This window comes from Coprinopsis cinerea (genome assembly GCF_000182895.1).
Source record: "Coprinopsis cinerea okayama7#130 chromosome 8 map unlocalized cont3.8, whole genome shotgun sequence".
Classification (NCBI taxonomy): Eukaryota; Fungi; Basidiomycota; class Agaricomycetes; order Agaricales; family Psathyrellaceae; genus Coprinopsis; species Coprinopsis cinerea.
In genome coordinates this window covers 1,040,539-1,061,898 of record NW_003307537.1, presented here as the reverse complement: position 1 = coordinate 1,061,898, position 21,360 = coordinate 1,040,539, and the positions used below count along the sequence as shown (strand labels likewise).

The 21,360-nt window shown below is 52.3% G+C and overlaps 3 protein-coding genes across 3 annotated transcripts; all 3 read left to right on the top strand.

Moving 5' to 3' along the window:
• Positions 1 to 796: 796 nt before the first annotated feature.
• Positions 797 to 2,578, top strand: CC1G_07175 (hypothetical protein; the record flags this gene model as incomplete). The annotated part of the gene is made up of 1 exon (XM_001835699.1): positions 797 to 2,578. One exon carries the CDS (start codon positions 797 to 799, stop codon positions 2,576 to 2,578), a length of 1,782 nt encoding a protein of 593 aa, XP_001835751.1.
• A 561-nt stretch (positions 2,579 to 3,139) lies between these two features.
• On the top strand, positions 3,140 to 5,089 carry CC1G_07174 (arginyl-tRNA synthetase; the record flags this gene model as incomplete). Its single annotated transcript, XM_001835698.1, has 3 exons — positions 3,140 to 3,412; positions 3,467 to 3,805; positions 3,854 to 5,089. 3 exons carry the CDS (start codon positions 3,140 to 3,142, stop codon positions 5,087 to 5,089), a joined length of 1,848 nt encoding a protein of 615 aa, XP_001835750.1.
• A 276-nt stretch (positions 5,090 to 5,365) lies between these two features.
• On the top strand, positions 5,366 to 21,284 carry CC1G_07173 (MDN1 midasin family protein; the record flags this gene model as incomplete). The annotated part of the gene is made up of 19 exons (XM_001835697.2): positions 5,366 to 5,679; positions 5,731 to 6,231; positions 6,281 to 7,840; positions 7,892 to 8,092; positions 8,151 to 10,584; positions 10,638 to 10,709; positions 10,765 to 13,140; positions 13,175 to 13,441; positions 13,490 to 13,808; positions 13,857 to 13,945; positions 13,997 to 14,113; positions 14,184 to 14,298; positions 14,352 to 14,422; positions 14,475 to 14,539; positions 14,591 to 14,735; positions 14,786 to 17,637; positions 17,686 to 18,011; positions 18,059 to 19,685; positions 19,739 to 21,284. The coding sequence occupies 19 exons, from the start codon at positions 5,366 to 5,368 to the stop codon at positions 21,282 to 21,284; spliced, it is 14,997 nt and encodes a 4,998-aa protein (XP_001835749.2).
• Positions 21,285 to 21,360: the final 76 nt, after the last annotated feature.

The window sequence follows — 21,360 nt, the reverse complement described above, 5'->3', positions numbered from 1 at the left end:
CCACTGAGATTCTTCTCACCTTTCGATAGCCACAACGGTCCCACCTTGATGCACGCTCTTTACCTTGCCTTTTTCCATATCCTACCAGGGCGGAGATGGCGTCAGCCCTGGAGTTTCCTTCCCTTGACTGGCGGTTGCACCCTGCGAGTTCATCCTACAGGACCCCCTGCGGCGATACATAAACGTCGATTTCAGGGTGTGTCGATGTGGAAGCTGTCCATCTTCGGTGACGGGAAGCAACGCGCCAAAACCAGCAATTGGGTCTGCAGATCGGGGATTTAACTTTTACTTTAACTGACAGTATGCTCCTTGCCGAAGGTTCTTAACTGTGGGCTTTGGGGATCGTCGGGTCATGTAGAAGGCTGATGCTGCTATTGAGCATCGTGTCCTCTCATCGACTAAGCAGTGTTCTTCCCAGTCAGCCTCCGCGACGACCAGGGCCTGTTCATCTTTGTTCTAGCGCACGGCGACTGTCTTCCGTAATAACCGCTCTTCAGCTGGAACGCGGTGTCAGGAAGCGGTGTGTATTGCTCGAATTCTCCTTCTGGTCCACTCATTGTGCTAAATTCTTGTTGTCGTGGCTCTGTAGGTAACATCGCCCAAAAGGTGGGTTTGGAAGATTGTAGCTTTCGGGCAACCGCCTAATGTCCTCGGCCATTGTCAGACTTCCTTCGTGCATCGAGCAACCCCGACAACCCAGGACCGTGGGGCTCATCACCGTGGACAAGTTGGTCAGCAACAGGATACCCACTTTTCTGTACAGACCCTGTCGACGACTCCGTACCTTTTCTTCGCCATGAAAGTCCACCAGTTCTCGCACCGGCCAGCATCCATCAACACTCTCCCTGTCGAACTTCTCACTCGAATATTCGTTCTGGGCGCGGGATACGACTATCTCTATGAAGATTCGCCTTTCTTACTCAAGCCCAACCAAGATATTTACCCACCTCCCTCCTCCTTCCAGACGCTGGCCTCCCATGTGTGCCACCGCTGGCGCCAGATAGCCATCCGGACTCCCTCCTTATGGAAGACCATCCACCTTCGGGAGCCAGTCCACATCCCCCGTGCCAAAGCCTACCTCGAGCGATGCTCTGCATCCAGCAACTACCTATTGGATATCCTAGTGGATACTGTGGCGCAGGAAGAGCATATCCCCGGGGTCACACTCTGCCGCGAGGAGATCAACGCCATCTTTGAATTGATCATCCCCCACGTCGCTCACTGGCGATCGTTCCACCTCAAGGTCCGTGACAACGAATGCAAGCTTTCGGCCAGACACTACCTCGGCTCTTGTGGTCCAGCCCCACGATTGGAGACCCTCCAGCTGTATCACTTCGAGGACTATCGCACAGCGCAGAACCTGTACTTAGCGACGTATCGGCCACCAGTCGTTGTGTTCAGCAATTCCCTCCCCAGGTTGCGGAACGTGTCCTTGATCGGGGTCAACCTCCCATGGACCCGTAGCCCCTACCTGGTGAACTTGGAAAAGTTGGAGCTTGCTCTCCATCCCGACAACATACGACCATCCTACGAATGCTGGGATCATATCCTCCGAAACAGCCCCAACCTCCAGAGTCTCAACCTTCATTATTCCGGCCCCCGAGTGGACACGGGGGAGGACAAGCTCGCTTGGCACGAGACCAGCAACAAGATAATCCTCGAGCATTTGACGGACCTAGGGTTGACGGACCTCGACCCGGACTACCTCTGTGACCTTATGGAGAGGTTGCATCTCCCCAACGTGAAGAAGATTACGTGGGATTTGTGCGATCAGGACTATACCACCTTCATCGACCTCGTTACTCGCAAGACCGAGGTTACGGTCATGGCCACGCCCCCTGCAACCCCGCCCATCGGCAGCGATTCTCGTTCGAAGATGTCCGTCTCGTCATTGTTATCAGACACGGTGTTGGATAGACAGGTGGTATCCCCATCACCGACCACGATGTCCATTTATACCGGCCCACTTCCCAACATATCCAAGCTCGAAACCGTAGTCATATCCGCTTTAGATTGCAGCCTTCGAAGCTGGAAGTCGCTCCTCGGCGCATTGGAAGGGCTGAAGCGGTTGGAGGTAGACTTCTCGAGGCTTGGGCCAGGTTTTTGGAGTGTATTGACGGGGGAGTCGGAAGGAGGGGTCAAGACGATGCATACCTCCAAACCGTTGCTGGTCCCCAAGCTGGAGGTTATCAAAGTTTCTGGTCTCCCTGGCACCGAGATCGAGAGGGAGATCAAGAGAAGAGCGGTCCAGAGTTGCCTTAGGCACTGGATTGTGCGCTGGTCAACTGCGATGAAGGGAGAAGATTCCATCCTCGATGCTCTTGCGCAGAATGGGTGTTGGGTTAGTGAGGAGGGATACACCAAGGTGGCGGAGGCCGATCAAAGGGTGTATGTCATAGTAGAAACCTTCGCAGAGGGAGATGAAGAGGACGATGACGATGAAGGAGAAGATCTCGAAGAAGATGTGGAGACACCTGCTGACTCTGGCTCGGACGAAGCGGGGTCGGATTCCGACTTGCCCTCGACGCCTTCGCCGAGTTCTGTTCAGACTCATATCATCGTGCCCAATAGTATTTAATGACCTCCATTCTACGGACATAGGTGTTTCCGCTATTGTCATCAGACCATTTTGCCTTATTGGACACGCTGTGACTTTCCGGATTTCTTTGAATTTGTAGGGACTTGTATTACCATCGATTTCTCCCCTTCCTTTATCTTGACATGGAGTAATTCGGAAAGGATATAGAATGATACATATTAGCTTTTTACATAACTTCCATGCTTTCACAATGTCCTAGACGCTATACATGTGTACTCAGTATTGGGACCTCTGCTGTGCTTCTCGAAGGAGGAACGACGCCAGGATCCTTTCCCGCCGAGTCGGTCGCGCACTGAAGGCACAGCCACTGGTCCCTTTAGCGCTTACCAGACCACGTGTGTCATTGACATTTGTGACTTGTCCGTGACTTGCAATTTCCATCGATCACTGACAAAACTGGCTTCCCTATCTATATCCCGCCTTTTCCTCAAAAACCTTCGTTGCCAGAGACCGACCTTTGTTTCTCTGCGCTTAAGAATATCGCCAAGAACGCTGTCGACGACGACTTCGACTGTCAAAGTCACCAACAACACAGCCAAAATGGCGACCGCCTCTCAGCTCTTGAAATCTTATCAGCCTTCGTTCTCTTTGCCACCCCTCCCGGTCATTCCAGAGACGAACCCGTCAGCATGTGTGTTGGACAGCTTCAGGACTGCGATTGCACAACTTCTTTCGGAGTCGCTCGGACTGCCCATCGAGAAGGCATATGACGGAGTGGATTACGGGAAGAAGGGAGAGGACTTCACTGTTGCTCTTCCCCGATTTAGGCTTCCAGGGAAGGTCGACGAGATTGCGAAAAAGGTCATCGACAAGGTGCGTGTTTATTCTCCCCCATGTCTGAGACTAAAGCTTACAAGGGGACGTCAGTTTACACCCAATGAATACATCGAATCTGTCGTCCACGACAAAGCCTTCCTCCACTTCCGACTCAATACCAACAACATGATTCGTGCCGTGCTCACTCAAGTGTACGAACTCACACATGTCGTCCCCAAGTCTGCTGGACGTGAAGACGGCTTGTATGGACAAAATAGTGTTGGAGAAGGCAAGAAAGTCATCATCGAGTATTCCTCCCCCAACATTGCGAAGAGCTTCCACGTCGGCCACTTGAGGAGTACGATCATTGGCGCCTTCCTCGCCAACCTCTACAAGACATGTGGATGGGATGTCGTCTCAATGAATTACCTCGGTGACTGGGGCACTCAGGTGCGCATTCACTTTCGTGGTCCTGGCTTGTACTAACAGGCGCGCCAGTTCGGTATGATCGCCAGCGGGTACGAAAAGTACGGCAACCAAGAAGCTCTCGAGGCCGACGCGATTAAACACCTTTTCGACGTCTACGTCCAGGTCAACAAGGACGCTGAAGCCGACCCGGAAGTCAAAGCCAATGCCGCCGCCTGGTTCAAACGCATGGAAGATGGCGACCCCGCTGCCCTCGAGAACTGGAAAGTCTGGCGATCCATGTCAATCAAAAAATACGAAGACGAATACGAAAGACTGAACGTGTCTTTCGATGTCTATACCGGAGAGAGTGAGGTTGGGAAGGAGAGCATAGACAAGGCACTGGAGCGGTTGGATGAAATGGGGTTGATTGAGGAGTCCAACGGCGCCAAGTTGATCAACTTGGAGAAGTGGAAGCTGGGCAAGGCTGTGGTGAGGAAGAAGGACGGAACCAGCATTTATTTGACGCGAGATATCGGCGGTGCTATCGAGCGTTACGAAAAGTACAAGTTCGACAAAATGATCTACGTCGTTTCGAGTCAGCAAGATCTCCACCTCGCGCAGTTCTTCAAGGTGTTGGAGTTGATGGAGTTCCCTTGGGCGAAGGATTTGTTGCACATCAATTATGGCTTGGTGCAGGGTATGTCAACGAGGAAGGGGACAGTGGTATTCTTGAACCAGATCATCAACGAGGCGGCGAGTGTGATGCATGAGCAGATGAAGGCGAACGAGGAGAAGTACAGTGCTGTGGAGGATCCCGAGACGACGAGTAGGGAGATTGGTATTACTGGCGTGAAGATCCAGGATATGGCGGCGAAGAGGATCAACAACTACACCTTCAACTGGGAGAGGATGTTGTCGTTTGAGGGCGATACCGGCCCTTATCTCCAGTATGCACATGTGCGACTGGAGTCGCTCAAGAGGAAGAACCCGCACCTCCTCCCTCTGGCTGAGCCCAAGGACCTCAAGCTCGAACTCCTTGCGTCACCACACACGCCCAACCAGGCTAGGGAGATCGCTTTCCTGCTGGGATCGTACCCAGACGTGGTCAAGACTGCCTTGAAGACACACGAACCAAGTGGAGTCGTCACCTTCGCCTTCAGGTTGGCCCATGCCATCAGCAGCGCTTGGGATGCAGTTGTCGTGAAGAGTCTTGGTGAAGACGAAAAGGATAAAGCAAGTGCGCGTTTGTTCCTCTATTTCTGTGCCAGGGATGTCCTCGGTAGTGCGTTGAAGCTGTTGACCATTAGGCCATTGGAGAGGATGTAGAGTAGTAACGTACAAGTAGTCGAATGTAAAAGTGCCGCACTAGATCTTTTGTTATCTTATCTATTCTCCATGTGCACGTGATCTGATCGCGAGTTTTTTGGTGCCCAAATGGGAATCACTGTCAGACGAACTTTTGAGTTTTCGCATCTTCTGTCTGGTTGACGACCTCAAAACGCCCTTCTTTAGACGGGTTTTATGGTTTCAGGTACCGTATGTTCCCAAGTTGCTTGGAACAGTGCTAATGACCTTCAAGATCCCATCCAAAACTTTATCACAATGACGACCGTAACGACATACCGAAATCAAAATCCTCTCGCAGTCCACCTCCAGCGACAAACTCAGCATCTAGCCTCTGTCATACCACCAGGATCAGTCTCTATCACAGAGCTCCAAAATGCATCTAACACGCAGTCTTTCTTGAACACGTTGTCGACCTTGTTGTCGAATCCAGCCTATACTCAAATCGTCGCGACTTTGTTTCGCCCTATACTCATGGACCTGTGCGCTCGATGGCTGGAGGATGGAAAAAATCCAGAGAGAAACCTGTGTGCTCTGGCATACTTGCTGGAGGTTCACGAGGAACTATTCCCGTGCGTTCAACATTCTTCTACTTCATTTCCGCAGCTAAATCATCGTTGTAGAATACTTTCACGACTTATGCAAAACTACTTCCCGCGGGGACCCCTCACCTTCGTATGCGCCACTTCACTAGAATCAATAGACAAATCACGGCTATCGGCAATTCTACTTGCCTACTATCGAATTTTACGCGCTAATCGTCAACTACCTTCGCAATGCAATTGGTCCCCTGCGCTACTGTCCACCTTGATGTGGACGAATGGGCTTGAACACGGTATTCGCTTGCTCGCAGCAAAATGCTACGCCATCCAGGTTGGGATGGGAGATGCAGAGAGTATGCGTCTCGAGGAAGAGGTTGTTGGTCGGAACGACGACTCGGAGTGCGTTGTGGAATATGGGAGCGAGGTTGATGGATCTACGAAGCACATGGATTGCTGGATATTGGAAAATGCTGAGAGTGAAAGAGTGTGTCGGACTAGGAATAAGTTGGTGACAGAGGTGGTCAACTTCTATCCTACCGACGACACCGAGCCCCGAGTTCAGCTCGAAGAAGCAGATTTGAGGTTTGTAAACGTGATCTATTTCTCGCCTTAATACTGACGACTTGCATAGCCCATACCTTGCCAACATCGAAGGAGTGCTCCTCCTAAAATCCGTTCCTCTCCCCCCGAAACCGACCAATTATATTCCAACGCCGTCGGGCAACGACACCCTCAGATCCCTTGCCCACCATGTGTCTCTACGACTACCGACCCTGCTTACATCGGCTCCTTCGGCGGGGAAGGCCCTCATCCTCGCCTACTTGGCGGCGCAACTCTACCCAAATGTCAAAAACCAAATCATCACGATTCACCTCGCTGACACCTCCTTGGACCCACGTTCGTTGCTTGGGTCATACATTTCTTCGACAACGCAGCCAGGAACCTTTGAATGGAAGGAAGGAGTCCTCGTTCGCGCCATGAGGGAGGGCAAATGGATCGTCTTGGACGATGTTGACCGGGCCAGTAACGAGGTGTTGGGGACGCTCAAACCTCTTGTCGAATCCTTGGGCATGGACAAATGGATCGGAGGGCGGGCATCCATCTATGTACCGGGGCGGGGAGAGGTTGAAGCCCATGAAGACTTCATGCTCTTCGCCACACGGTCCATTGCCCCCTCCCCCACAGGGAAGTTCCCTTCGCCGACCTTCTTCGGAGCACACAAGTTCTATGAAACTACACTGCAGTCTGCAACACCCGCCGAGCTCGAGACCATCATCAAGACTCAATTCCCCAACCTGGCGGGCGCGTTGGCCAATGCTGCCATCAACCTCTGGACTTCGATCAAAGAGCAACCGCGGGCATCATCATCCAGGACAGTTGGGTTGCGTGAACTGGTGAAGTTTTGTCAACGGCTGGAAGGGCTACTTCCAACCTCTCAAGCGATGGATATCGACGTCCAAAACCCCTCGGAGATTACGTTGGCAGACTTGCTCTCGAACCCAGTTGTTCGAGAGGACCTGTTCCTAGAGGCCAGGGATGTATTCTTTGGCTCCGGGACGTTGACTGCGAGTGCTAGGGCTGCCACAGAGAACGTCGCTCGTGTGATCGCCCAACATCTCTCCTTGGATCAAGAGCGATGCCACTGGCTCATCAACAAGAAAACGCCTGATTTCTATGTTCAAAAAGACGCCAATGGCCATGCCACCGGACTCCGAGTGGGAAGAACCTACCTCCCCGCACGAATCACGAAGTCAGATCTTTCGAATCACCAAAGCCGCCCATTCGCACTCCACCGCCCGGCAGTATGCCTACTCTCACGTGTGGCAACCGCAATTTCCCTCAACGAACCCGTCCTCCTGACCGGAGAAACGGGAACAGGAAAGACCAGTGCTATCACCCACATGGCGTCTCTCTTGCGCAGGCCTCTGATCTCCCTCAATTTATCTCATCAGACAGAGTCTTCCGACTTGATTGGAGGCCTGAAGCCTGTGGATGCACATGTCCCAGCTTTCGCCTTATACGAGGAGTTCATCGAGCTTTTCGGGTCGACCTTCAGTCGGAAGAAGAATGAGAAGTTTGAAACTGAGGTGAGGAAGGCTGTGAACGAGGCCAAGTGGAAGAGGGCAATTGGGTTATGGAAGGAGAGTGTTAGGATGGCTCAGGAGAGGTTGTTAAAGAAGGGCGTCCAAAGGTGCGCCATCTGTGATCGATTTATTGTTCACTGCGCTCATGTAGAATCTAGTCTGGACAGGGAACAGGAATCCACTTTACCTCGCAAGCGTCGGAAGCTCGATGAAAACGGCACCTCATCTTCGCTAGATAGATGGAACAGGTTCCTGGCCAGTGTAGAGCAGTTTGAGGTGCAGCATGTACACGGGCAGGGCAAATTTGCCTTTGGATTTGTTGAAGGTCCTCTGGTGAAGGCGCTTAGAAAGGGCGACTGGTAAGAAAAGCGACTTGCATTGCACTGTGCCTCACTGTACGCTAACCTATGGATTCAGGATACTTCTTGACGAAATCAACTTGGCGAGCCCGGAGACGCTGGAGTCTGTCACCAGCCTCCTTCACGGTCCAACAGCATCTATCACACTCACCGAAAACGGGGAACTTGAACCTATCCCCCGGCATCCTGACTTCCGTCTCTTCGCATGCATGAACCCCGCAACCGATGTCGGCAAGAAGGACCTTGCGCCTAATATCCGCGCTCGATTCACGGAGATCGACGTCCCCCCTCCGGATGCGGACAAAGATACCCTACTCAGTATCATCGAGCAATACATCGGATCCCACGCCATTGGAGATAAAGGCGTCATCATGAACGTCGCGGAGTTCTACATGGCGGTAAAAGATCTCGTCGAGAAACGCCAGTTAGCCGATGGCTCAAACCACCGTCCACACTTTAGTATGCGTTCGCTTTCCCGTGCCCTGACGTTTGCCTCGGACATCGCTCATGCTTACTCTCTTCGGAGAGCCGTTTGGGAGGGATGCTTGATGGCGTTTACCATGGTGTTGGATGAGCAGAGTGCGCAAGTCGTTACCGCTTTGGCCCACAAGCACCTCCTCAATGGCGTCCGCAATCCTCGATCTATGTTGGCGAAAGAGCCCAACCCTCCTGCTAATAGAGACAACTATGTCAAGTTTGGCCCTTTCTATCTGGAGAAGGGACCCCTCCCGGAAGATCCCGTTGAGGAGTACATCATGACTCCCTCAGTGGAGAAGAAACTCATCGACCTCGCCCGTATCATCCTCACCAAACGGTTCCCCGTCCTTATCGAAGGTCCCACCTCCAGTGGAAAGACGAGTTCCATCGAGTACCTGGCCAAACGCACGGGACACCATTTCATTCGCATCAACAACCACGAGCATACCGATATCCAAGAATACCTTGGTTCCTACGTTTCCGACCCTGTCACCGGGAAGCTCGTCTTCCGCGATGGCCTTTTGGTACAAGCACTGAGGACCGGGAGTTGGATCGTTTTGGACGAGCTCAACCTTGCCCCCAGCGAGGTTCTGGAGGCGCTCAATCGGCTTTTGGACGACAATAGAGAACTAGTGATTCCAGAAACTCAAGAAGTTGTTCGACCTCATCCCAGCTTCATGCTATTCGCTACCCAGAATCCACCTGGATTGTATGGCGGTCGGAAGGTCCTCTCGCGGGCCTTTAGGAATCGTTTCCTCGAAGTTCATTTCGACGACGTACCGCAAGACGAGCTCGAAACCATCCTGTGCCAACGCTGCCGCATCGCCCCATCCTATGGGAAGAAGATCGTGATGGTCTTCCGGGAACTACAAAAGCGCCGTGAGAGCAGTCGTGTCTTCGAGAGCAAGCAAGGTTTTGCAACTCTCCGAGACTTGTTCCGTTGGGCTGGAAGGGATGCCGTAGGGTACCAAGAACTGGCAGAGAACGGTTATATGCTTTTGGCAGAACGAACAAGGCGAGAAGAAGACAAAGCAGCCGTCAAGGAGGTCATCGAGACGATCATGGGCGTCAAGATCGATGAAAACTCTCTCTACGACCTTAAGCGACCCGAACTCGATGTCATCCAGTTCCTAGGCTGCCCCTTCCCCCAAACTGCGAACGTTATCTGGACCAAGGCAATGCAGAGGTTGTTTGTCCTGGTGGCTCGTGCCCTCAAGTATAACGAACCCGTCCTCCTGGTTGGAGAAACAGGCTCTGGAAAGACCTCTGTTTGCCAAGTATTTTCCGATGCCACCAATCAACAATTGCGTGGTCTCAACTGCCATCAGAACACCGAGACCGCTGACATCATTGGTGGTTTGCGCCCGTTAAGAAACCGTTCCGCAATGCAAGCTGAAGCTCTGCAAGACGCAACCCAGGTCCTTCAGAAGTTGCGCCTCTGCGATGTCGACACTGACCCCGCGGTGGTCCCAAGCCTGGTTCAACGGACCTTAAAGACTGCCCCCGATTTGGATGCAGATTCGCGCACCCAGCTTCAGAAGGTCCAGACGAAGTTCCTTCAATCACAGTCGATTTTCGAATGGCACGACGGTCCGTTGATCTGCTCCATGCGTGACGGAGATGTCTTCCTGCTGGACGAAATATCCCTTGCCGAAGACTCTGTTCTCGAACGGCTCAACAGTGTTCTTGAACCCGCTCGGAGCATCGTGCTAGCAGAGCAAGGCGGTTCCGATCTCGAAGGGCGCATCATTACCGCTGCAGAAAACTTCAAGCTTATCGCTACGATGAACCCTGGAGGTGATTACGGCAAGAAGGAACTGTCTCCAGCCCTGCGGAACCGCTTCACCGAGATCTATGTCCCCCGTGTCGACGATCGAGGTGATTTAGAACTCATTATCGACAATCTTTGGAAGAAAGAAGACCTTCGAGTTTACACACGACACATCCTCGACTTTGTGGAATGGCTCTGCAGCCGTGTGGGCGATAAAAGTTTGCTGGGGCTGCGAGACATTTTGGTACGTCGCTTGTTGTCCTTGGTCACGGACTAAATTTTTATATTTGGCTCTAGGCGTGGGTCGCTTTCACCAACTCTGCATTGCCATCTGGGAATCAGGATACGGTCAGAGCGTCTCATATCTTTGTGAGTTACTTGTGGAACACCCAAGACGATAGTCCCACTGATGATGTCCATCCAGCACCATGCTGCACATATGACCTATTTAGATGGGCTGGGATCGCTACCCCAGCTATCGGGGTATTCCAGGGATTCCATTAAGCGTATCCAAGACGAAGCTTCAAAGAAGCTCAACGCCCTTGTCCCAATACCTCCTCAACCTTACGAGGCGCTCGCGGACGTCCCATCACACTCCCACATCCAACTGGGCCCGTTCTCGATGAAGTGCGGCGGCTTGCAACCTAAACCACACCTCTTCACTCTCTCCGCCCCGACCACACAAAGCAATGCAATGCGGATTGCCCGCGCTTGCCAGGTCTCCAAGCCGGTGCTACTCGAGGGTAGCCCTGGCGTCGGCAAGACAAGCTTGATCGCCGCCCTCGCCAACATCACCGGCCATAAGCTTCACCGGATCAATCTTTCGGATCAAACAGACCTGGTCGACCTTTTCGGCTCCGACTTGCCAGTTGAAGGTGGCAAACCAGGAGAGTTTGCGTGGAGAGATGGAGAATTCTTGCAAGCGTTGCAACTGGGACACTGGGTTTTGCTAGACGAAATGAACCTTGCTCCTCAGGCCGTATTGGAGGGGTTGAATGCCGTCTTGGATCACCGAAGCTCGGTTTATATCCCTGAGCTCGGCCGCACCTTCCAATGCCACCCGTCCTTTAGGATTTTCGCTGCACAGAATCCCCTCAACCAGGGTGGGGGAAGAAAAGGTTTACCGAAGTCATTCGTCAACCGGTTCACGAAGGTATTCGTGGAGGAGCTTACCACTGAAGATTACCAGCTTGTGTGTCGCCATCTTTTCTCCCAGCTCGGTGAAGACGCGCTTCGCGACATGATTTCCTTCAATGGCCAACTTAACGAGCAAGTCGTCATCCGAAAGACGTTCGGCAGGGAGGGGGCACCATGGGAATTCAATCTCCGTGACATCATTCGCTGGGGAACGCTCTGCCAGTCCCAGACCTCCGGACATCCTGGCCAGTACCTACGTACAATTTATTTGGACCGATTCCGCTCACCGAAGGACCGATCCCGCGCATGCGACATTTTTGACGCGACGTTCAACACGACTTCCGACGCTCTCAAGAATCCTCCCTATACTATTTCCCCTTCGCTGCTGCAGATCGGTCACTTCACTGGCGAACGTCGAAACCTGTGTGGTACACGGAGATCGGGTCGAATTCTGCAGCACCAGCTTTCTGCGATAGAATCCATTGGCCACTGCATCAATCAATCCTGGCTCAGTATCGTGGTTGGTTCGCGCAATAGCGGTAAAACACAGCTAGTCCGTACATTCGCCAACTTGGCTGGCTGTCGCCTGCAGGAAATTCCCATCAACAACGCAACCGACACCACAGATATTCTTGGAAGCTTCGAGCAACTCGATGTCCGTGGAAGGGTTGGACAGATTCTCGGCGACGTGTTGGAAATGGTACAACAAGAGCTTCGACTTACCACAGGCTCGAAAACTTGGTCCATCCTTCATGACCAAGAGGCGAAGATGCGATCATTATGGTCTTCTCTCAGCATGATATTCTCTGAAGAACGCCTCCAGGACGCTCGCCAGCTTCTATCCCAATTGGTTCAGGCGAATGTGTGTCCCGGCTTCACAACATACCTTCAAGAATTGGAACACGTACTGGAGAACAAGAACGCTCTTGGTCGCTTTGAATGGGTAGACGGTCCTCTCGTTCGTGCCATGAAACTGGGACACTGGGTCGCCTTGGATGGCGCCAACCTCTGTAACCCATCTGTCCTCGATCGCCTCAACTCGTTATGCGAGTCGGAAGGATCCTTAGTTCTTAGTGAACGAGGCTTCCTGCATGGTCGCGTACAAATCATCAAACCACATAAAGACTTCCGACTTTTCATGCTCGTAGATCCTCAACACGGCGAATTGTCCCGGGCCATGCGCAATCGAGGCATCGAAATCGCGCTCGTCGACTCTCCCAGCACAAACGACGAGGCCGCCGTTCGCGACCATTTGCGAACCCCGAGCGATGTAACGCCACATCTGTCAATACCCGAATTCGACGCCGTCCGCAGAGGAATGTCAGCGCTGCAAGTTAATACGGACGCACCCAAGGCCCTAGGCCAAGTGCAGAGTCCCTCGAAGTCCATCTCTCTCTCGTCGCAGCGCATCATGCTCAAACTCGCGTCCAGGCATGACTGGAAGTTCTCGGTTCCTTTTATCCTCCGTTCATTATCGCCGTCGACTTCCTTACTCCTGAACCGCTCCTTGCCGTTGTTGGGAGATGATGAAGATACATCTATCCGAAACTTCCTCTTTGATGTGCCTGACCTCATGAACAATCAAACGCTTGATTTGTTCCGACGCAGGCTGTGTCAAGACCACCCTGAACTTCTTTCCTTCAAGGCAAGTCCAGTTTTGATGGTACAACGCCTGACAACTAACGACTGCCAAGTAGCCCCTGGACCTGTTCCTATCGACGTCATCAACGGCAGTTCGGGACGAATTTTCGTCGCCACACGAATCATTATTCAACTATCTGGAATTGATGTCGCAACACTATCTTCTCCAAGTAGCCACCAAGTCGTCGGCCCCCGTCGCTCAAGATAAATTCGACAGCAGTTTTGTCTCATTATCAGAAGGCATTCGAAATCTCGTTGATACCCTCCAAGAAGCGATCCTTTCGATATTGACGGAGGGCCTCAGCGGATCGGTTTCGTGCGCTGTAAGTATAGTCCACATTGTCACGTTCTATATACTCAAAGGGAGGCAGGACGGCGCTGAGGTAGGGCTTATTCTCCTCAAGAGAGTGAAGGAATTACAAGAAACCTCGCAAAACTCCGTCTTCGACTTTTCCAAGGCACACGCATCTATCCTACATATCCTCGACGTCCTACAAGGCGCACCAGGCATGTTTTCGAAGGTCGCTTCCTGTGTAGATCGCGTGTACCAGGAGCTAAAGCTTTCCACTGGTATCGGCTTGATCAGTCTTTGGAAAGCATTCTACAAGCACTACTCGGTTGAGCGTGCCAAGGTCTCGCGTTACACCATCAGTGCCTCGCGTCCCGAAATTGTCTCGTCGCAGCCGGTTGGTAAGTGGTTCGAACCTTGCGTGACGACCTTCGTTCACCCTCCTGTAGGACTTCGCCGGCAGATCTTCGACGTACTGGCACTAGCGATGCTGCGGCCTCACGCTGTTGATGATGAAGTTTGGACATCTCTCGACAAGGTAGGCGTTGCGATGGCTTTCAGCCACTCTCGACTGAACTCAACCGCACAGTGCGTGCCTCTACTTGAGGACGAGAAGTTGGAAGCGGCCATTTCGGACGGAATTGATCAACAGTTGCTTGCTTTGGAGCTAACGGCAATATCAAAACTCTCCTCCGATTTGAACAAGGTAATATCTTTGCGACTTAGATTGCAGTGACACTGGCTAATCAACGAATGGTTCGCTCATACACAATTAGACATGTGCATCTCTTCAAACAGTGATCAATCTCCATCTCGCAGACTCGAGTTCGCCCATTGATCGCTTGGTCCCATACCAACATCTCGTCTGGTCGTCGAAAAATGATGAGACAAGTAAGGAGATCATCTTTCCACCGACATCTTCATTTCCAATTGACCTTTTGCAGGATCTTTGGAGAACCGAGTACGGTCAATGTCAAGTCTGTTGGAGGGTTTATGGCTCTCCAATCCGTCAATCGTCAGTTCCTGCCTTCAGCAACAGATTATCAACAAGCTAATGCCTTTATCAGACCAAGGCCGATGGCCCGGGTTTCCTGCTTTCACCTTTGCATCTCCTCCATGCTGTTTCGTCCAGGTAATGGAGTTTGCAGGCTCATCACATGCACACAGTCTAATGTTCTTCTAGTTCTTATCGACCAATCCCTCTCCACGGCTTGGACAGGTATCGGACAGAGATACGGACACGTATTGATGTTGCCGTCGCCCAGTGTCAAGAGTTAATTACGCCGGCAGCCATGCTTTCATCTCTGTTCGCGCAGAATTTACATCTCGTAGGTGTTGCTGTCGATATGCAAGGTCCCTGCTCTGACACCTTGTTCAGATTGCGTCATGCTTCGACGAGCACTTCAGTCAGGGTGATTTGGATGGATTCACTCGCGCTGCACAACCTCAGGACCTTAGGGAACAAATTGCGCCTTTCCTGAAGACGACAAATTTACCGCTAAGAACACTTGCGGAGGAGTCATTCACGCCCTTCATACCCTATGTTCACTCTGATTCTCCCGGTGCCCTTTGGCTGGGGCTTGGCCGCATGTTGCTCACTCTCGTCGTCCCAAACATTCCTATCGACCCTGCGACCGTCCGAAACGCAGCGCACTCGAGGCTGAAGGAAGAGGAATCTTACACGGAGTTGCAAGCCCTGCTGCACCGAGAATTGGAAAAGATTACAACCGGAAATCCTTCCAATGACCTTGTTGGATATCTCGAATCGAAACTACAAACGATTCGGCAGCAATTATCTCAATGGCCAGCGATGGATAACAACCGGGACCTCTGTCGTGTCCATCAGTTTTGGGCGGAAGTCACCCAATTCTCCCTTTCAGTCCTTCACCCTTCGAAAACCCTACCTTTGCTCGAGCTGGCAAAAACCCAGCCAGCGCTCGCCTGTCTCCAGGAAAAGGTCATTCAAGAATCGTTGAACGGGTTCCTCCGTCGAATGGAAACACTTTACGAAGATTTCAGCGACGTTATTTGTCCGATCAAACTCGCTATCCTCCAGTTCCGACTTGGTTTACGGCTACAAGTAACTCCACGTGCTGATGTGGAAGAGGTCGTCTCGGAGCTGAGGTCGTCAATTGTCACATTCCCTCGAGCCTCAAGCGCTCGGCGGATCGTGGTCGTCTCCCGAAACCGCTCCAATGCAACCGACGTTTCGACGGATATCTTGCTCCCTTTATCGGCCATCGCGTTCGAGGTCGCTGTGGGCGTTAGGTTGACACCCATGGTGAGAGAGGTCGAGTCGTTGTACGAGCGAGCGTACGGGGTGTGGAGCATCGACCAGGCGCGATCGAGAGAAGCAGAGGAAAGATCCAATTCCTTGTACCGACAATCCAAAGTCGAGAGCGCAGCACCAACGGACGCGGATCAGGAGACGCAAGAATTCCTGGAGCTCTTCCCTGAGTTTGAGGATGCCTTGGAGAATACCAAATCGGCCTCGAAAGCGACACCCGGTCTTTCTAATATCTTGCCCGATCACATCTCTTCCCTCATGCACATACACCTCGCCCTCTTTCAGGAAGACCACGATAAACCTGATGTCGAGCTGCTCTTCTGGAGACTCCGTAAATCCACTCTCGAGACCTCGCTTCAAACCGAAACACCCATCCTCGACAAGCAGCTCGACCTCATTTCGCGTTCGTTCCAACTTTCCCTTTTGCAAAAGCACCGCGAGTCCCTATTCGATAAGCAAGGGAAGGGCAACGAACTCCCGAATTTCTATCTGGAACCCAACGTTGCCGAGGTTCAAAGGCTTCTCCCCGTAGTGAAGAGGATGCACGACCGCTTGGGTGTACTGATTCTCGAATGGCCAGACCAAGAAGTTCTGCACCATCTTTCGAGTTGTTGCTTGAAGGTCATGGAGCTGGACCTTCACAGTCCTGTAGCCAAGGCTCTTTCAGCAATGGAGCAGCTCCTCCTTCAGTCCGAGGATTGGGAAATCTATGCCAATCGCGAGAACAGTTTACAGCCTTTCCGGGAGGAATTGATTGCCTTGATCGTACACTGGCGCAGACTGGAGCTTGCTAGTTGGCAATCACTTCTTCAAACAGAAGCTGACAAGAGCAAGGACTCGGCTGGCGTTTGGTGGTTCCGTCTCTACAACGCTGCTGTCCGCGGTGTCCTTCAAGCAGCAGGGGAAACAACTGTGGATTCATACCTCGAGGAATTGATCCCCTTGATCAAGGAGTATATCACTTCGAGCCCATTAGGCGAGTACCAATGCCGCATGGACCTTCTCGCTTCATTCTCCAAATATGTCTCCACTCTAGCGGGCACGTACGAGGACGGAGAGAAGGAGGCTCTCCTGCGCGCTTCCAACATCCTACGGTCACTCCATCACCACTTCCTCTTTTACTTACCGAAGGTGGTCGTTCATTTGTCTGGAGAACGCGTCAAGTTGGAGAAGGAGATCAAGAATTTCATCAAGCTGGCGAGCTGGAAGGACATCAACATAGTAGCCTTGAAGCAGAGTGCGAAGAAGTCACATCACCAGCTTTACAAAATCGTTCGCAAATTCCGAGAGGTTCTGAAGCAACCCTCCGCGGCTTACATTACACCTACATTCATCCACGACAATCCTGTTCAAGTCATCCCAGCCCCAACCTTCACATCGCTCGAAACCCCATCCCTGCTACCGGCTGACATTCTCTCTTCAACTTCAGAACGTCTTCGCCATCTCGGCCGCACGTACAAACGATTCGAAGCCATCCTTGAACAAGACATTCGTCCCCTAGTGCAAGCTTCGCCCTTCCGGCTTCCTGATGACTTAGCCTGCGAAATTATTTCCGAAAGCCGACGCCTCGCCTCAGTCACCTGTCCACCAGACATGGATCGGGAGAAACGAACGAAGCATCTCAAATCCATCCAAAATCAGAAACGCAAGGCATGGTCAGATCTTCTCAGAGGACTGAAGCGCGTAGGGTTCTCCTGTAATCTCAAGATCGACGTCGTCCGACAGACCAAGAGTGACGTCTGGATTCATGATCGACAGCTCCCCCGGGGAACTGACGCACTTGTCGAGAAGTCAGAACATTACTTTAAAGCTATTCAGGGATGCCTCCCGGCATTGCGTTCCTCCTTGACTGGCCACCACTCTGATGTTACAACAAGGGACGCTTCCAAAGGCATAGCCTTTGCGGAATTCATTTTTCATGTCGCACTCGACGTCAGGACAAGGTAATTACCATCTTTTTTCAGTTTGGCGCTGAACTGACAATTCCGTAGGTTTATTGCTTCGCTTGAAATCCGCGAAAAGTTGCTTCGCATGTACAAGCGATTAGAAACCGTCCAAGGGAAGACCCTCCGATTCTACGACGGCGATTTTCTTCCACACATCCAGTCCATCGAAGACATCTCTTGTCGTATCGTGGATGCTATGGAGGAACTGAAGATTAGAACGATGGAGTACTATTCCGCCAAGGGATTAGACATTCCGCCCGAGCTGTATGCGTCCGAAGATCAGTACTTGTCGCAGGGCGTGTACACCAGAAACGCGATCAGCGTCTTGAGGCAGAGTCTAGATTTTTGTGAGCTTGCGTGCTTGACGGAAGGTAAGCTCTCGAGCTCCCCGACCAGAACGTTGTTGACCGGTCTACAGATGAACTCCAAATTTTGGCTGATGTCACCGAATTCGTTAATGGGCTGCTGGAACAGTTGTCGGCTTGGGGAAAACGATACCCAGATATGGCCCATGCTCTCAGCCCCTTCCACCATTGGCTCCGTTCCGAGGTCAAGGCTGTACCCGCGCTCCCTCCATCCGCGTTGGACTCTGCAACAGACAGCACGCTCGTCTCATCGCTAATCGATTCCTTCCTCGTTTCGGTTCAGTCGATCAAGGCTTTTCATGAACGCCAACGTGCAGTATCGGATGATGACAAGGAAATCAGTCGCTCCGTCGACCAACTTCGCCAAGTCACTGCACTGGCCAATTTCGCGGGCGTCCAGACGCAGGTTGGGCACACAGTTTCGCAAATCAAAAGCCAATCTGCTTTCAATGAGATTGTTCTCCGCGCCCTCCCTTTCCTCAAAGCTTTCATATCGTTTACCGACGACCATTGCACAGTTCTCTTGTACTGGACCAAGGCTCTTCTCAAGCTTGACTATGTCCTTTGCTCACTGGTCCAAACACTCTGTTCAAAGGGGTTCTGTGCGCCCCCGGAAGAAGCCGACGAAGCCGACGACGACAATTCTGGGGCAGAGAACGCCGCGGACGGGGTTGGTCTAGGAGAAGGTGCTGGAAAGAACGATGTCAGCAACGAGATCGAGGACGAAAGCCAGGTTGAAGGTCTCCAGGGAGATGGAGAAGACCCAGATCAGAACGAGGTTGGAGAAGAGGACGAAAAGGGCGCTCTTGAAATGAACGAAGACTTTGGAGGAGAGCTTCAAGACGTACCTGATGATGGGGAAGACGATGATGACGATGAATCGGACACGTCCAGCGATGCAGGACTCGATGAGCGAATTGAAGATCTGGATGCCACGGATCCTGCTGCCGTTGACGAAAAGCTTTGGGGGGACGAGTCTGGACCAGAGGATAAAGATAACAAGGAGCGAACGGACCAGGACCGTTCATCGGAGACCAATGACAAATCTGAGATGGCCGCCAGGGAAGGGAAGGAAGGAAGAAAAGACGAGAATAAGGGCAAGGAAGAAGCGGAGGAAGAGGGGGAACGTAGCGAGCTGATGCCTGAAGAAGATACACCAATGGAAGAGCCTGAAGGAACGGAAGAGGATGAAGCAAATCCTGCGGTCAGTGGTGCACCCATGGAGGAGCACGTCCCAGATGCCAACACTTTGGACCTTCCGGAGGACTTGGAATTGGGTGAAGATGGTGCTGATGAAGATATCGATATGAAGGATGACCTGCACGATGACGAGGACGCGATGGAGGAGACAATGGAGCAAAGCGATGTTGGCGAAATGGATAAGGACGTCCCATCAGGAGATGAGGGGGAGGATGAAGCCAGAGACGACAATGCTCTCCTCGATGGTTTAACCAGCGAAACCGATGCAGACGCGGAGCCAACAGAACAAGAAGAGCGAGGCGAGCGAGAGCAGGATACACCTATTGCGCCGGTAGAGAATTCGAATGGCACTGGTGCCTCCGACTTTCAGGAACCAGGCGGCCAGGTTTCGGGTGATTCAGCAGCGGGGAACCCTGGAACCTCCCAGAATGCGACAGGGCAGGGCTTTATGTCCTCGGAGGAGAGGAAGGCAGACGATGGGTATGTCGTTAGTCATTTGACCTTTGACCTACGCCGAACTGACAGTGCGGTAGACCTAGCCAGACGGATCAACTTTCTTCGGACGCCCCTCCCGAGGCAACAGAGCAAACAGGAGCAGCAGCATCAGGCACTCAAGAAGGCTCTAAGCAAACTCGGTCAGAAGTCAAGGAACTGCCCAATCCGCTGCGTAGCTTGGGTGATGCGATGAAGGAAATCCAACACCGTTTCGAGGAGATCCTGAACGCCCAAGAAAAACAAGTACCTCAAGCAGCGCCTCTCGACGGAGATCAGCAGACGCCCCAGTTAGAATACCTTCACCCTGACGCAGAAGACGACCAGGCCATGCAAGCATTAGCTGCGGCCGAGGACCAAAGAACAGCCAAGCTTGAAGACCTTCAGTTTGCCCAAGACGATGAGGCGCCTCTCGGCGATGCTGCCATGGATGTCGACCAGCATCTACCACCAGAGACGACCCAAGATTTCATGGATGCTGAGCCCTTCACTCCCGATGGCGAGTCGACCTCTCGAGCCCAGAAATCTGACGTCGAGGGTGCTGTCGTCCAACATGCAACCCCGTTGCAGTCAACCCTTCCAATGCAACCGGACCTTGCCGCACCGAAGGCCGATGACGACCAAGCGCTACTCGACGAACAAGTAGAAGTTGAATTGCGAAAGTGGCGCGAGTCCGACCAACCTAGCGATCGCACCGAGAACCTATGGCGCCTGTACGAGTCGCTCACTCATGATCTGGCGTACGCTCTTTGCGAACAACTTCGTCTCATCTTAGAGCCCACCCTGGCCACTCGATTGAAGGGTGATTATCGAACCGGAAAGCGACTCAATATGAAGAAGGTCATTTCCTACATTGCCAGTGATTATACCAAAGACAAGATTTGGTTGCGGCGCACCAAGCCCAGTCAACGAGAGTACCAGGTCCTGATCGCGATCGACGACTCCAAATCCATGGCTGAATCTCACTCCATTCACCTTGCCTACGAATCTCTGGCGTTGATAGGAAAGGCGCTTGGTCGTTTGGAGTCCGGTGACGTTGCCATTGCAAAGTTCGGCGAAGCAGTGGAACTCCTTCATGGGTTCGACGATGGACCGTTCACAGACCAAGCCGGCGCCAAAGTCCTCAGTGCTTTCCGCTTTAACCAAAAGGCCACCAACGTCCTGTCCCTTCTAGAAACCAGCCTTCACGTGCTCGAAAGCGCGCGTGAGCGTCGCGCGATGGGATCGTCCTCCTCCACCGACCTCTGGCAACTAGAGATCATCATCTCGGATGGAATGTGCCAGGACCACGAGAAGCTCCGCACGATTCTGAGAAGAGCTGAAGAGAAACGCATTATGATCGTCTTCATCATCCTCGACTCACTCCACACTGCGTCCTCCAACCAGAAGGAAGCCGGCCAACGTTCCATTCTCAACATGGACCGAGCGGAGTTCAAGAATGTGGACGGTCGGATGGAACTACAGCTGCAAAAATACCTGGATTCGTTCCCCTTCGAGTACTACGTTGTCCTTCGCGATGTGGAAGCTCTTCCGGACGTTCTCTCTAGCACTCTTAAGCAGTTCTTCGAACGTATAGCCGAAGATTAAATTGCAATTCCTGTAACTTGGATACTTATTTTTTTCTTGTGTCAAATGTATTCCTACCATCTAGGAAGGGGCGTCA